The sequence below is a fragment of the Adiantum capillus-veneris genome, chromosome 30, assembly GCF_014529385.1.
Source record: "Adiantum capillus-veneris isolate H3 chromosome 30, ASM1452938v2, whole genome shotgun sequence".
NCBI lineage: Eukaryota > Viridiplantae > Streptophyta > Polypodiopsida > Polypodiales > Pteridaceae > Adiantum > Adiantum capillus-veneris.
Genome location: NC_140960.1, coordinates 33,078,155 through 33,093,476, shown reverse-complemented (window position 1 = coordinate 33,093,476; position 15,322 = coordinate 33,078,155). Strand labels below are relative to the sequence as shown.

General features: G+C 46.6%; 1 protein-coding gene across 2 annotated transcripts in view; it reads right to left on the bottom strand.

Moving 5' to 3' along the window:
- Window positions 1–14,128, bottom strand: part of LOC147417768 (Methylthiotransferase) — a 60,197-nt gene extending 46,069 nt beyond the window's left edge. The window contains exon 1 of one of the 2 annotated variants that reach the window (XM_086507137.1): window positions 13,750–14,128. In XM_086507137.1, coding sequence (XP_086363263.1) covers window positions 13,750–14,024 — 275 coding nt within the window. In that variant the 5' untranslated portion in view covers window positions 14,025–14,128. The remainder of the gene's footprint in view (window positions 1–13,749) is intronic. The other variant, XM_086507138.1, reaches the window with a different exon arrangement.
- Window positions 14,129–15,322: the final 1,194 nt, after the last annotated feature.

Here is a 15,322-nt window from a genome sequence, read left to right as displayed (position 1 = left end):
ATCCAAGATTTCTCGAGCAACGGGATTTCTTAAAGATAATGATATGCAATGGTGGAGTTCAATTACAACACAACTGCATGCTCCAAGGACCTGGCAAGCTTTCAAGACAGTCTTTGCACGTAGTTACATGACTTCGATCTCTGAAGTCCAGATTTTGGAAGAGTGGGGCAACTTGAAAATGCTTGCCACCGAAACCATGGACGACTATAACCAAAGGTTTCTCAACGTGTACCTTCTGGTGTCCTTCTGTCACCAGGAGGTGTATTTTTCCTGTTGCCTTCCGTAAATAAGTAGTAGATATTTTTATTTGTTTTTATTTTTACTTGTTTTCCGCGGAACCCTTGAAAAGGTGCAAGTGGACATTGCATGGCCAGTGTGAAACGGCTGCGGCCGAATAGGTTTCTCACAGCGGGAGTTTGGGTCGGTCAGTCTGGGACTAGTCGGACCAGTTAGCACTGAATTCTGATGAGTATGGAAGCCTGTGTGCGCCAAATGAAGTCTGGGCCACTCGGAAAGTCACTTATAACTTTATAAGTCAGTGGGAACTAGAGAATAAACTCAAAAGGGGCAAATTGGACACATGGCGGCTCCAAGCAGTTTTGCCACTTCCAGCATGAAGAGGGGGCGCCCAATTTGAGAGAGGAGGCTGATTTTTGAACACAAGTGACCAACAGTGTGTGTGTGAGTAGTGGGTGCAGGTCTACAGCTTTAATGGAAAGCTTGCCTTCTCCTCTGTCTCATGTAGCGCGATGACTTGCTCTCGTGCATCTCTCTCTCCCCTTTGGCACATATGGTAATGCCCCACTAGTTGGGCTACTCAGATGAACATGTACAGTTCTGGGGGTTTATGCGCGTTTGCCAAGGCAAGAGCCTTCTGAACAGGAACCGGATTAGCTAATTGCTAATCCCCCACAAGTACTCACAGTTCCATCGCGAAAGATTGCGAGTTCGGAGAGTTTTCTCGCGTGAAAACTCGTCCAATTCACAGGGGAACTGTCCCATTGCGTGTGGGAGCCCTTGGGACACGCGTAGGCGTGTTCGCTCCGCTAAAAACGATCCGAAACAGCGAATTACAGCCTGCTGTGTTTTTCTGCAGGTTTAGGGTTTCGCACCTAAACTCCAAGGGAACCCCGGGGGAGCCTCGTGAGAGCCTTGGGATGCGTGTACTGGCTTTTGGGCACCCGGCAGTGAAAAACAGGGAATTACAGCCCGCTGAATTTCTGTGACAGCTCACCAGAAAGCTTCTAGATGGCGAGGGAATCCGTCCTAGACAGGTGCTTTTGACCTACAGGGGTTTTTACGCCGTTATGCTGCCAAAATCAGGTTGAAAACCTGCGTTTCCAGCCCTCCCCAGGGTTGGACAGCTTTGTGAAAGCTTGTGCTAAGTGGTCAGATCGTCTACCTTAATTTGAATAAAGAAATACCGAAAGGGGCGCCAGTCTTTGGGGCCTACAGGGTGTCAGTCTCGTGTGCGCAGTGACATTCTAGTCGCTGGACACAACTGTGTTCTCTTCCCTACTCAGTGCTCTCTGTAAAGTTAACAGGTAATTGAAATAGTACCGCCCTCTACATTGTACAGGCCGGTTATATTGTTCCATCGACGGGACAGTCACTTTTTCTTCAAAAAGTGCAGCGTGGATTGTTGTGGGTGAAAGCAACACAGAGCTTATCGTTATGGCAGAGAAGAGAGATCAAGTACCTGAAGAGGGATCTTCCTCACATGGCACGGAGAAAGTTCCTTCAACTCTTCAAGAAGAGGACAGGTTGTTTAGAACTCAACTGCGTTGCTGCATGGACATGTTTCAGCAGTTGGCTAACAACCCAAGGATACAGGAGTTCTTACAGGCTCCGACACAGGGTTTTCAACCTCCTACACAGGGCATGACTGAGCCGTTGCAGGAAAAGGAGATTTCCAATGTGCAGAGGACTCATGATGCTCAAGGGAAAGCCCATGTGGTTGAGCAACTAGCGGTGTCCAATGATCCAAAGCAACTTGCTTTAGCTGGACAAGAACCGTTTGTGAACGGTCAAGGGAGTAATGAACACGCTATGCGTCAGACCCTTCCATTACCTAATACTTATCCTGGTTATTTTGGAGGTGGTTCAGTGTTTCAAGCTATGGCTGGACCTTCCACAGGTTATATGCCAGAAAATGTGTTCGGGACAATGCAAACAGGCATGGGTAACCCTATGTACGCGAACATGGGTGTCCAACCAGGTTTTCAGGGTGCCTACGGCCAAATTCGAGCGCCTGGAACACAATTTGGTATGGCTGGTTTTTCGCAGCCATACGTACAAAATGGAGATATGACAGGTAAAACAGTTGATGCGAGTGCTGGAATGAACAATCATGGAGCACCACTCTTACAGGCACCTGTTTATGATAATGTGGCTCCTTTGAGTCAGCTGAAGGATTACAAGGAAGGTGGGCAGGAGTGAAGTTTGAAACTTTCAGAGGAACTGAGGATCAATTGAAGGCTTTGACCTTCATACAGCAGTTCGATGCAGCTTATGCTGGAGGAAACTTCACGGAATCTTCAAAGATACGCAAGGCTGCCACTTTCTTGAAAGGGAATGCGCTTCAATGGTGGACCGCATTGTTGAACTAACACGTCGCCCAGTTTCCGAGTTTGGGCTTTCCCTGCTAAAAATATCTCAACTGGTGCATCATTTGACTTTACAGCAGAGTTGTAAAGTGTTCCCCTAGTCATACCGAAGGTAATGACGCGAACACATTTCACGGCCCAAAATAGCAGTTCCCTAAATTTTAGGAGATGCTTCCGTTGGGCTCCCACTGGTCTTCTGACCATCTATCCTCATTGGGACCGCATCCAAAAGTGCAATGTGGCCCAACTGTCGGATACTTTTTGTTGGTAGTCCCACCTTGACTTTACGCCTTAATTGAGTTCACTTCCTAGTATCCACCAACTTGCTAAGTGCGACGGGGGGACCTATATGATCTTGCTCCGAGCCTAGACATCCTCTTACCATACGAATTCCAGTGCCGACCACTTCCCGTCTGCGGGTGAATCTACCGTTCACATTGGCCATACAATGTCCGACCGTTTGCTACTTCAAGAAGAGGGTCTTAAACAAATAAAATAAACCCCATTGGAAAGAAACCAACAACCAAGGTTAGCAGTTGCCACATCTCTGTGACATGGTTAATAACTGCCACGTCCTCGTGACACTTGGAGGGAATCCGAAGCATGGTATGCATTGTCGAGAGTCGGTAGGAAGTGATAGCTCCTCGATCGGAGGCTTGATCAGTTAGCTATGGGCTGTTGAAGTTGATGCCAACTATGGGCGGTGTGGTAGCAGATAAACTTTTACCGTTTTGATCGCCTTGATCGAGGTGCCCGGCAAATTCAAAAAAACGATGATATTTGCCCAAGACGAGGCCGGGGACCCGCTCTACGAATGGGATCTTGCGGACCGGCAATAGGAGTTACGGGCAAAAATTGGAAGGCTGTGAAAAATATGAAAGAACGGGGCTTTTTTGAAGTTTTTTGTTGAATTTTGGAGGCCTAAGGAGTGCTCACATGGGGTGACGCCACGTGGATGCTGAGAAAACCCATATGTGTTGCCTTGACTTAGGGGCTTGAGGTATATATAGCAGAGGAGGACTTCACAATAGTCATCGAAGTGGATGGAGGAAGAGCTCCGTGGAGCCTTGCCATGGTGCAGGCTTGCGAGCGCTGCAGGCGGTGGCGCGTTGGGCTTGGCCGGTGGTACAGTGGCACGCGGTGGCGCATTTCGCGTCGCTACTGGCGGGAGGAAGTGATGACGTGGCAACTCGCAAGTGGGCGTTCCCACGTGCCGTAAAGGCGCCAAATATTTTGATGAAGGGGCGGTACCCACAGTCACGGCGCCATGACTTTGAGGCTTAAGGCAATAGTGAAGAGGTGGTTCATAGGCAAGACTTGGGGGTTCAAGGCAAGGTCGCAAGGGCGCATCACATCCAAAAAACGGAGGAGCCTAAAATAGAAGGGCCGAAAATAGAGAGGAGGCTCTCACCCCCAAGGCGGGCCCCGTTTTTGCAGTTTGGGGGAGGTAGCTCTTTCGGGAAGCCGAGCAAGAGAAGAAGTCCCCGTCTCTTTGCTCAAGGGAGCAGCTCTCGGCCTAGAGGAGGCGGACTCGGAGGCGTGTTCCCGAGCTCTCAAGGGAGGACGAAGGCAAGAGCGAAGGTGCCATATAGATGTGTTTTGTTGCCGTGCTCTCAGCGAGGAGAGTCGCACGAAAGGTGAAGCCACAGTTGCAGTTTTTTTCCCTTGTTGCTTGAGGTCTCCATGTCGAGCCGTTGTAGAAGATTTTGATGGGCTTTTTGCCATAATTGAAGCAGATCATATCGATCTCCGGTGTCGTTTCTTCCCCTTTCCCCCCTTCTTCTCTTTGCTCTGTTTCGACAACATGGTGCCGGTGTTGGAGATGTGTGTATCTCCCCGGGCCTCTCTGTGTTTGAGAGAGAAAGAGAGAGTGGTGTGTGTTGCGGTATGGTCGTAAACGGGTGGGATCAGTGTGGATTGCTGTCGATTATGAGAGTTTTGAAGGTGAACTCTAGTGGATCGGGGTACAGTGGTTATCCTGGGCTATAGAGAGGCAAACTGTTTGAGTTTCGAGTGTGTTCCCCTTTCCTCCCATCCAACGTCTGATTGGTTCCCTGCCAGATGCATGTGCATTGAACTCCGACCTATGGGTCCAAACACCAATAACTTGAACTCCAACACAAGGGTCCAAATTAATTATAGGGAGCATTGCTTGCCCCTCTCTCCCACTCACAAGCCTCTCTCTGGCTGAAGCTAGTGGTGACACCTGTCATTTGACTAGAAATCTGACGACGAGGCCACTATGGCTACCGCTACGTGTGCCATGCCGATCTCCTCTTATCAAATCTTTATTACCATAATCTTTGTCCAGCTTGCCTTTGTCGTTGTCTATTCGTGAGTTCTTACTTTTGCCTTTGGTTTCAAACTCTCAAGCCAAACAACGCGTCGAGTCACATTTATGACAACTCTGATCGTACCTCGTGGGTACCAAGGCAGCTAACTGAGTACTGGTACTGCCATCCTTGTCCAACTTGCCTTTGTCGTTGTCCTCTAGCGAACTCCTCCATTTGCTTTTGACTTCACAAACTCGAGCCAAACAAATTGTCGGTTTTCTTGAGAACTGTGCCGGTGCATAGGCTGCTAAATGGATGGTTGACATTCCGTTATCCATAGCCACTTGTTGCTTTTGGTCGTTGTCGTCGCAGGTGCCCAAACAAAGGGAGGCCATTTTGAAGTTGCAAGAATTGAAAACTTGCACTCCTCCTCGCACTCCAAGGGCCACACAATTCCTCCAAGTCGCACCAAAATCCCCAAGCAATTCCACTCCTCTATGGGACTTCCAAGCCGCTCCACAAAATCTACTAAACTTGTCTTCAACTCCAAACTACTTACCTCTCCCAAGCAACGCGCTCCACACCCTCTCTTGATTCCTACTCCCAGGCCAAGGCTGCTCCTCATATTACATAACTCTCCCAAGCCAACTCAATAACCCACTTGTGATGCCCTCTTGTTCTCCAAGTATCGAGGTAGAGCTGCCCACAGCGTTTTGAAACGCTGGCAGCAACGCTGGGAGGAAAGGGCAGTGGAGAGGGTGTTTGAAAATTGCCCGTAGGGCGGTAGGCGTTGGCTTTCACCCGAAATTCTTTACTTTAGACACACACAGAGTACTTGCAAAGGTAACCTGTAACGGGGATTAACACCTAAGTACACACACGGCTCGGGAGCTAGAATGCTCCGAGCAGACGCCGACAACCTGTAGGCCCCAAAATTGGCGCACCTTTCGGTATTTCTTTATTCTTTAACAGAGGGAATAAAACCTGTGATCTCCTACAAGCTGCCCCGCACAATCTAAGCTAAGAAACACTTGTTCTGGCCCAATTTCGGCAACATAACTATACTAGGATGCTTCACAGTCAGTATCCCCACGCAATAGGTGACTTTCCCGACGCATACGAACACTTTGCAAAACTTGGCGAGAATCTGCAGCACGCTGAATTCTCTGTTTTCTGCCCCGAAAATGCGCCAGTTCACCTGTACAGCGGTCCCCTCGCATCCCCGAACCTCCTAGGGGTATTAGGGTCCATTTAGGGCCGAAACCCTAAACCTGCAAAAATACACAGCAGGCTGTAATTCCCTGTTTTGGGCTCCGTTTCGCGTGCCGGTCGCATCTGTAGCAAGACCTCGAGCTCCCGCACCTGTAGGGCTACTTGCCCTTTGAATCGGACAAGATTTCTGGCGTGAAATCTCTCCGAATTCACATGTACCTGCGGGGGATTAGCCGCTAGCTAATCCAGTACCTGTGCAAAAGGCTCTTGCCTCGGCAATCGCGCATGAACCCACATAACTGTACATTGGTCAAATGAAAAGCCCATTAGTGGGACATAGCAAACTGCTCGTAGGGGAGAGAGAGAGCAGTGCGTAGCGTGCAGGGCATCACTCCTGGCACCGCATTGTACATAAGAGGGAAAGGAAGCACTCCATAGCTCTTAACCTATGACAGAGAGTTGCAAATGAGCCTCCCAGCTATAAAATCAGCGCCAACTCTTCCTTGCATTGGAAAGTGCACAAAAATGTGACACTTGGCGCATTTACAAGCATTTTCCCGTTTCGGGTTTGCCGCTTAAAAATATCCCAACTGATCGCCAAGTTGACTTCGCGGCAGAGTTGTAAAATGTTCTTCTAGTCATACCGGAGGTAATGACACGAACACATTTCTCGGCCCAAAATAGCAGTTCCCTAAATTTTAGGAGATGCTTCCGTTGGGCTCCCACTGGTCTTCTGACCATCTATCCTCATTGGGACCACATCCAAAAATGCAATGTGGATCAACTGTCAAATACTTTTTTGTTGGTAGTCACACCTTGACTTTAGGCCTTTATTGAGTTCACTTCCTAGTATCCACCAACTTACTAAGTGTGACGGGGGGACCTATATGATCTTGCTCTGAGCCTAGACATCCTCTTACCATACGAATTCCAGTGCCTGCCATGCAATGTCCGACCGTTTGCTACTTCAAGAAGAGGGTCTCAAAAATAAAACAAAACGCCCTAGAAAGAAACCAACAACTAAAGTTAGCAGTTGCTACGTCCTCGTGGCATAGTTAACAGTTGCCACGTCCCTGTGACAGTGTTTGTAACAAACTTGCACACCCCAAGTCTAGATTTTGTCGCGACATAAGAGAGAATCGCTTAAAATACTTCACAACTTTAAAATCACAGTTCAATTTTGGTCGACACGGCCCGGCGTAGTTCCGTGCCAAGAGAGATTGGCCCCAAAGATTGGCGCCCCTTTTGGTATTTCTTTTATATTAATCTTTGAGCAAAGTACAACTCCCGCAAGGTCCTCTGCTCTCAAACTCTGCGTCCAGATGCTCTGAAGAGTGAGGCCCTTAAGGCTCTTTTATTCTTACAAGGGATGCCAAAAGCAGTTAAACTCAAAAGCATTCAAGCTTTAAAAGCTTTTAAAATAAGCAATTGTTACAAAAGCAACTGATCCCAAAAATCTTTCAAAAAAAAGCATCAACGTGATTTGCGAAAAATCCGTACAGCAGCCAACGTAAAATCCGGCCCTGCCATGCCAGCATGTCAGTGGAATTTCCAGGGGTGGCCGCACTACCACGTCAGCAACTATCCGTACCGGTACGTCAGCATCTGCATGTGTACGTATGTTTGTCCGTGGGCCTGCCACGTCACCAGTTTGTGACATACCACCCTCTTGAAAGAACTGTAATTGCCCTCGATTATGCCTGCAAAACAGACAGAGGCTATAAATTGTCTTAGTAGACACTGACTGTCAGTACCGACGCACTAGACACGACACATCTAGCACATGTACAAAGACGACAGTCACATTACTTCACATGACATCATAGGACATCACATGACAAATCACATTCAAAAATCATTCCAAATCTCAAACAATGACTGCCAGCAACATATTTAATAACCACATCTAGATCCATTCTGAACCTCGTTGATGTCAAGTTAACTAATCCCATATTGCGATCATGTCTATAGAGATTTTTCGACTCAAGCACTGTCGTGTGCAAGTAGTCATTCGCCTCAAGCACTGTCATGTGCGAGAAATCTTTCACTTCGAGCACTGTCGTGTGCGAGAATCTGTCGCCTCAAACACTGTCGTATGCGAGAAATTTTTTTCCGGGGATCTCAATCCATCACTAAGTTCAAACCGAACAAAGTGGTCCAGTCATTCATTCCATTGAATCAGTCGTGATTCATGGTTCGTTATCAGGTTCTTTCAAGAGCTGTCATTGCTCGATCTCATTCTTAATTCTGCTCTTTTTTCCAGATTCTTTCAGAAAACATCAGTTTTATTCAAAATTCAAAATCATCTTCCAAAAAGTCTTGTTTCATAAATCTATAAAGCCAAATAATGCTAATTCAAAAAGCTATTCTGGAACGAGTATCGCCTCGTTCTGCTGTTCTGTCAATGTGCCAATCATTCTAATTCTTGTGTCCTTTTGGGACACTTTGTAGCGATATGTCCTTGTTCTCCACATTCAAAACACTTCTCTATTTTGAAATATTCATCTCTTTGGTCTTTTGTCAGTGAAGGTCGTCTATCTCTTCGTCAATTGTTTCGCTATGACTTGTTAAAGGTTCATCTGATGGGTAAGTCAATTTACCCGAATGTATAGCAAGTCCGCGCTTTGCATGTTCCATCAACTGTTGTATAGACTCGGACTTCTGTTCGAGACAGTAGTCTCGAATTTCTTTGGGAAGCCCACAACTAAATCGTTCAATCTGCTCCCTGAAAATGATCTTCTTAAGGGATGAAACGGGTAGAAAAATTTCCCAAAATCTTTCACAGTAAGAATCCAATGATTCTGTCTTGACCATCCGAACATGGTTCCAGTCAGTAATCACGTCTTGTTCGTATTCTTGTGTGAGCCATGAAGAAATAAAGAGTTTCTTAAATTTCAACCACTTTGTCGGCACTTATTTCCTTAACGACAGAGTGGACCACCATGTCCGTGCATTGCCTTTCAGAAAGGATGTCACCCGTATGATCTTGGAGTGCTCTGTATAGCGGCCTCCAGAGAATGCTATGTCGAACTGTTGGATAAAGGCTAAAGTCTTGGAAGCATCTCAAAACCCTAAAAAGTGCTCAAACTTTACTGTCTTTCCTCCCTCCTTGAATTCTTTGGGCTGGATTTTTGCCCTTGTTGTCAAGGACATCATATTGATTGGCTCTGTAAAAATGCTTTCTTTTGGCATAAAACTTGTGATCGTCAGAGTCCAAACTGTCAGAGGATGAGTCCTCGGTAGAATTGTCAGAAATTGGGCAAGATTTAGTCTTCTTTGCCTTTTTCTTGCCCTTTCCGAAGCTTTGCTTTTTGCTTCGCTTTTTCCCTTTTTTGTCTTCTTCGCTTGAAGTAGAAGAGCTAGAAGAACTTTCAGAAGAAGAAGAAGAAGAAGAAGAAGAACTCGGTAGTCCTTCAAATCGTACACGCTTCTTCTGCTTTTTCGCCGATGTAAAGGTAGATTGACGACCCGAAAAACCCGGGAAGCCAATTCCTTTCTTCTGCTTTTTGTCATGCTTTTTGGCTTTATTGTTCGCATCCAAAAGCTGATTGATCCGTGTATCAACCACCTCTTCCAATTTTGCTATGTAATCATCCTCGGAACAAGAGGTTTCCTAAGTGCCAGTTTGATGGGTGGCTCTATGGCTTTCTGCCACTAGGTGTACACTTCGTCGAAGGATTGCTGAGTCAAAAATTTTGCAAATTTCGGATCCTTCGCAATGTTAACCATCATCTTTGTCACGTCGTCAACCAATTGTCGATGTTCCATCTCTTCAATCTTTGCCTAAGCAGGCCGAGGTGGGCCGTACTCTTCCTCTGATTGCTCATGAGAATCTTCTCCGCGATCTCCTCCCGCATTCCCAGATGCAAAAGGAGTCGACTGATCTCCGTTAGAATCCATAAGTGTCGCGAGAAAAGGATTGGATTTCTCGGTAGAAGAGAAATCGGCCGCGCTCTAATACCACTGTAACAAACTTGGACACCCCAAGTCTAGATTCTATCGCGACACGACAGAGAATCACTTAGAATACTTTACAACTTTAAAATCACAGTTCAATTTTGGTCGACACGGCCTGGTGTAGTTCAGTGCCAAGAGAGATTGGCCCCAAAGACTGGCGCCCCTTTCAGTATTTCTTTTATATTAATCTTTGAGCAGAGTACAACTCCCGCAGGGTCCTCTGCTCTTAGACTCTGCGTCCAAATGCTCTGAAGAGTGAGGCCCTTAGGGCTCTTTTATTCTTACAAGGGATGCCAAAAGCAGAGTCCAAAAGCTTGTAAAATAAAGCAATTGTTCCAAAAGCAACTGATCCCAAAAATCTTTCAAAAAAAAGCATCGGCGTGATTTGCGGAAAATCCGTACAGCAGCCAACGTAAAATCCGGCCATGCCACGTCAGCACCGTACAAAAGCTGCCACATCAACATGTCAACGGAATTTCCGAGGGTGGCCATACTGCCACGTCAGCAATTGTCCGTACTATCACGTCGGCATCTACATGTGTATGTGTGTTTGTCGGGGGGCCTGCCACGTCACCAGTTTGTGAAAGTGTTTCAAAATGCTCACACAGAGGGGAGAAGAAGAAATGCCTTCAAAAGGCTCAACCTCTCAAAACGTATCCAGATTGGCAGTTTTCGGCACCGTTGTCCCTCTCTGCCGCTATCAGCATTTCAAAACGCAATCGGACCAAGGGGGGTGACAGTCAGTGGCCTACCGGCGCTTGAAATGCAGTAAGACTTGAGGGCAACACTCACCTACCACTCTGCTGAGTGCGTTTCAAAACGCAACAAGGGAAAGGACGGCGCCGTTGAGGGAAAAAGGACGCTGGCGTTTCAAAATGTAGCGCGCAGTGGGGATTGATGAGGGAGGCTCCAACTAGGCAGTGTTTCCAAACGGAGGGTGCAGAGGGTGATAACGTCGGCAAGGGATAAGCGCTCTCCGCAGTACTTCTCACGGTTGCTCTTCTCCCGGGCCGCCTTGCTCGCCCAAGGTCAAGGAGCACACAGCTCTAATACCATGTCAAAGTCGACAATGCGGAAGCGTAGAGACCAAGGGGAGTGAGCACGAGAGAGAGAGAGAGAGAGAGAGAGAGAGAGAGTCTCCTGAACCAATCAACCTCGGCAATGAATAACAGAATGTGTATACACTCAGTAAATTGCCGAGCATTGTGAAGGGCATGTGTGCCATTGTGCAAGCACTCACAAAGGAAATCTCTCCCGTAGTGCAAACTTTGGAAACTATTAGTGAGATGTGGTTAATGCTCGAAGTCATGTTCGATCGTGACCCTTAGATGCGAGTGGTCACCCTCCTTGGAAGTTATTTTCCATCAAGTTTGAAGCCCGAACTTCCATGCAATCCTTTTTTAGGAAGGCAAAGGTCATCCATGATCAACTCTCGCCTATGGAAAATGCATTGACTAGTACTATGTTAGGTACCTTGGTACTTACGAAGGTGCCTGGGCAGTATGAGATGGTACAAAAGCATTATGCTTGCAGATCATGAAGGAAAAGTTGGATTTTGATGATCTCAACTCTTTTATCATTGAGGAGGAAGCCGTCTTACTCTCCCAAGGCAAGGTTCGAGTTTCGAAAAGTGATGAATCGGCACATGCTATATTGGAAATCCTAGAGCCGTTGTTACAACTGTGAAAAGCGTGGTCATTTGTCTCAGGATTGTGCATCCAAAGGCAAAGGCAAGAGCTCTCAAAAGGGCAAAGACAAAGACAAGATTGATGAGGACAAAGTTGACAATGATTCTACCAAGGACCTAGCCAAGTCTGTTCCTGTGGAGCACACTACACTTGCAAAAGCTTTCTAGTCCATTGGTGGGTGCCACAACATGCTTCAGCCACATAGAGACATGTGAGCGGCAAAGAGCGGCAAGTGGTGCTCCTAATACTTGATTTTACCTCGTGTGTCAAAGTTCAAGTCATCGATGTTTGGACCAGTGCATCAAAGTTCAAAGCACATTGCATGCGGCAAGGAACTAGCATGATGTATATAAAACACTACGGATGTTGTGCACACAATATATTGTTGTTGGCGACATTATGGACAAGGTGTGTTCCAAAGTTCATTGTCTTAAAGAATCTTGGACATGATATGTTCACAGGCGGTTTTTTGGACGTAGTGCAATCTACAGTTCAATTTTTTATGGGGCGACTAGTGCTCAAGATGCAATCTTCATTACAACCACAAGTTGACGATTGCAAATCCAAGGTGTATTCAATAGTAGACGTACTACTCGGGTGTCCATGGTAGTTGCTTCTTCGACTTGGGTCTTCCTACATATGTCCGCTGTGAGATGTAGCAAGGGTGTTAATGTTGTACATCTCAAGTGAATGCCCGATTTGATTTTATGTATTTATTTTGTCGTTTTAAGTATTTTTAAAACTTATTTGACATGAGAATTGGGTCGGGCAATTCAATTGAGGGGTATATAAGGATCCCAACCCCCATTGTATTAATCCTCTAGTTGGTTGGTTCAATGAATCTCTCTCTCTCTCTCTCTCTCTCTCTCTCTCTCTCTCTCTCTCTCTCTCTCTCTCTCTCTCTCTCTCTCTCTCATTGGCTCTCTATCTCTATGCTTCCCCACATCTACTTTGACAAATAAAAGGTTGGGAGGCAAGTTATTTCTCATGCCTTGGGAGTATTTTTCATAAAAACACAGGAAGCAGTTACATTCTGGAATTTTAAAGAGCTTCGTATTAGGCAGTGGGCTGTTTTGTGGCTGGGTCCAGCCGTATGTGAGGCAAACGTACCTGCGTGAGGGTTGTGAGCCATGTTTGTGCCCACCCGGCAGGCTGGCTAGAGACAGGATTTCCATTACTAGGTTCTTGAGAGGTCATAGCCTTATTTTATCCATGAGATGCCATATGGCAGTGTTTGGAAGAGATGTGGCAACCTAGGCTCACGTTTTGCATTATATGGCACCCCCATATTTGCATGTCATGGGGGCTGGAGCTGTGAATCAGGCACAGGAAGGGGGGCCCTATGTAAGGAGCCCTTGCCCCCTTTGTGTGACGTAGGTTGCAGCCAGCATTTTGGGCCATCACCCTCCTCGCCGTCTCTCTGATCATTTTTCTTACTCTCTGAGATCTCTCTCCTTCTAGGATCGCCCTCTTTCTCAATCTCTCCTCTATTTTTAGTTTGCAGGCACAGAAGCGATGGTACAGAGGTTTCCAGCCCCTGATCCAGTACATTTTCGCTCTCCTTGGGCTGCCCATTCAGCCCTAGATGTAGATCCTCATGCTCAGGTGGCTGCTCATTGTGCGGAGCTGAATCAGAGCAAGATCCACAATCGAGTTGTTTGAGTCCAGGCGGTTGTCCACACCTGTAGAGAGTTATCCTCACCAATTGCAGCCTGTACACGATCTTGCACGGACACTCTGGTATTGATGGAGGTAGTTAGAATTGCACAGCTAACCGTGCACTCATTGCCTATAGTACTGCATTTTGAGCCCATAGAGGAAGAGTTCCATACACTTTGACGATGCACCGTTCCATTTCAATTTTGTATCTTTGATGTTGTCCTTTTCATTTTTATTATCTGGAGTTCCAAGGGACACTGCTAATTGCCTCATATGGCTGACTTTCGCCCCTAGTAGACGATAATAAATCTCTCTCTCTCTCTCTCTCTCTCTCTCTCTCTCTCTTCAGCTCACCTGAGTTCATCAGCTTGAGCGGTAAGGCCCAGGTCAGGATGAGCTTGCCGGATAAAGTGGTGAAGGTCTGGCCCAGAGGCGGGTAACCTACTTGGCGAGGGGGATTGAAGAGAGGCAACCGTGCAGAGCCCAAAAGCACGAAGCTCGTTATGGTGCAAAGATGCAGGGCGATTGTTGATGAGTGACTGGGGCCTTGCTGTTGGGTGGAGCACATATAGCCAAGACGAAAGTCGTCCTCTTTTCTTCCATGGCACCGAGAGGAGACGCCTGCACATCGCGCGCAGGGGCTTCCTTCCGGGCTTCACATGAAGAAGTGCATGCAGTCCTACCTACAGTTTTTGAATAATGGAAAAGAAGAGCACAGAAGAAAAGTCCGGTAAGGCCATAGTGATCCTCAACACTAAGTAACACCTATATTTAAGAGAGGGGGGTAATGGGATCTATGGCAGGGAAGTTCGAGCACGAAAATTGGGGAGATCGCAGCCGCAAGCATCGAATCAAAAACTAAGCCTCGACACGCACTAAACCTGGACAATCTGGGAAATGTATGTCACCTCACAATATAAGGCCATAAAAACGATCGTTCATAATGATGCGCCTGAGGTGAGGTGGTTAGCCTATGTGACTCTCAACTTAGACTGCAGGGTCATCGGTTTAAATCCCGACTGCGTGCCTCGTTTTTCTCGCTGGCCAAGTTTACTACGCCTCGTTTTTTGTGCGGCCGTGTTTAGTGCGCCTTGAGATCCCGCCCCCCAACCCAGACCGTCAATCCCATTACCATCCCTTGCAATAAAGATGGGTGTCACTTAGTGCCAAGGCTTAGTGATGCCTCCCCATTTTGCTAATGAAACAAGTGATGAAATCACGAGGCCTATCCTTGCTAGGGGAAATAAAATTAATCAATCAAAGAGGAAATAATCCACAACCAAAAGCTCCGACCCTAGCCCTTTGTTCCATCGTGTTCTTCTTGGAGTTGCTATTGTATGCCAAGTTTGTCATTAGTCAGATCCCTCAAACTCACTACCATAAGGTGTCCTGGTTGTCGCTTTAATCAGTGCCATTCTACTCCTATAATTTTGTTGTTGTCAATCCAACTGTCAGCGATGTGAATGCTTCCCTCAAAATAACTTCAACACCCCTTCTCCGCTATGAAATATAAGTGAACCCGTGATGAAGATCAAACTTCAAGGCTCTAGTCTACCCCATAACCACCTCTACTTTTTCTTCATGGTTATATCATATTCAAGCTTGTCGCTAATGAAATATGGCAAGGGAAGGTATGGGCGGTGTTGATGCGAGTTTGTGTCCCATGCTCGATCACATTCTACGGTGAGCTCATTCAATTCTTCAAGGAGGAGAAACATCAAAAGATAAATGGAGAGTATTTCAGTACCGAAATATACGTAGGAGAGTGTCCCTTGCACTACAATAGGAAAATAGCACTAGGCCGGCCATGAGTTTTTTTCTAAAGCTATAGTAGGCCATGGGAAATTTTGCTAGAAAAAAATATTGAGGCACGACCATACAACAAGATTTTTCAAAGCCCTGATACATTGCCATCAAAATCGGTGTT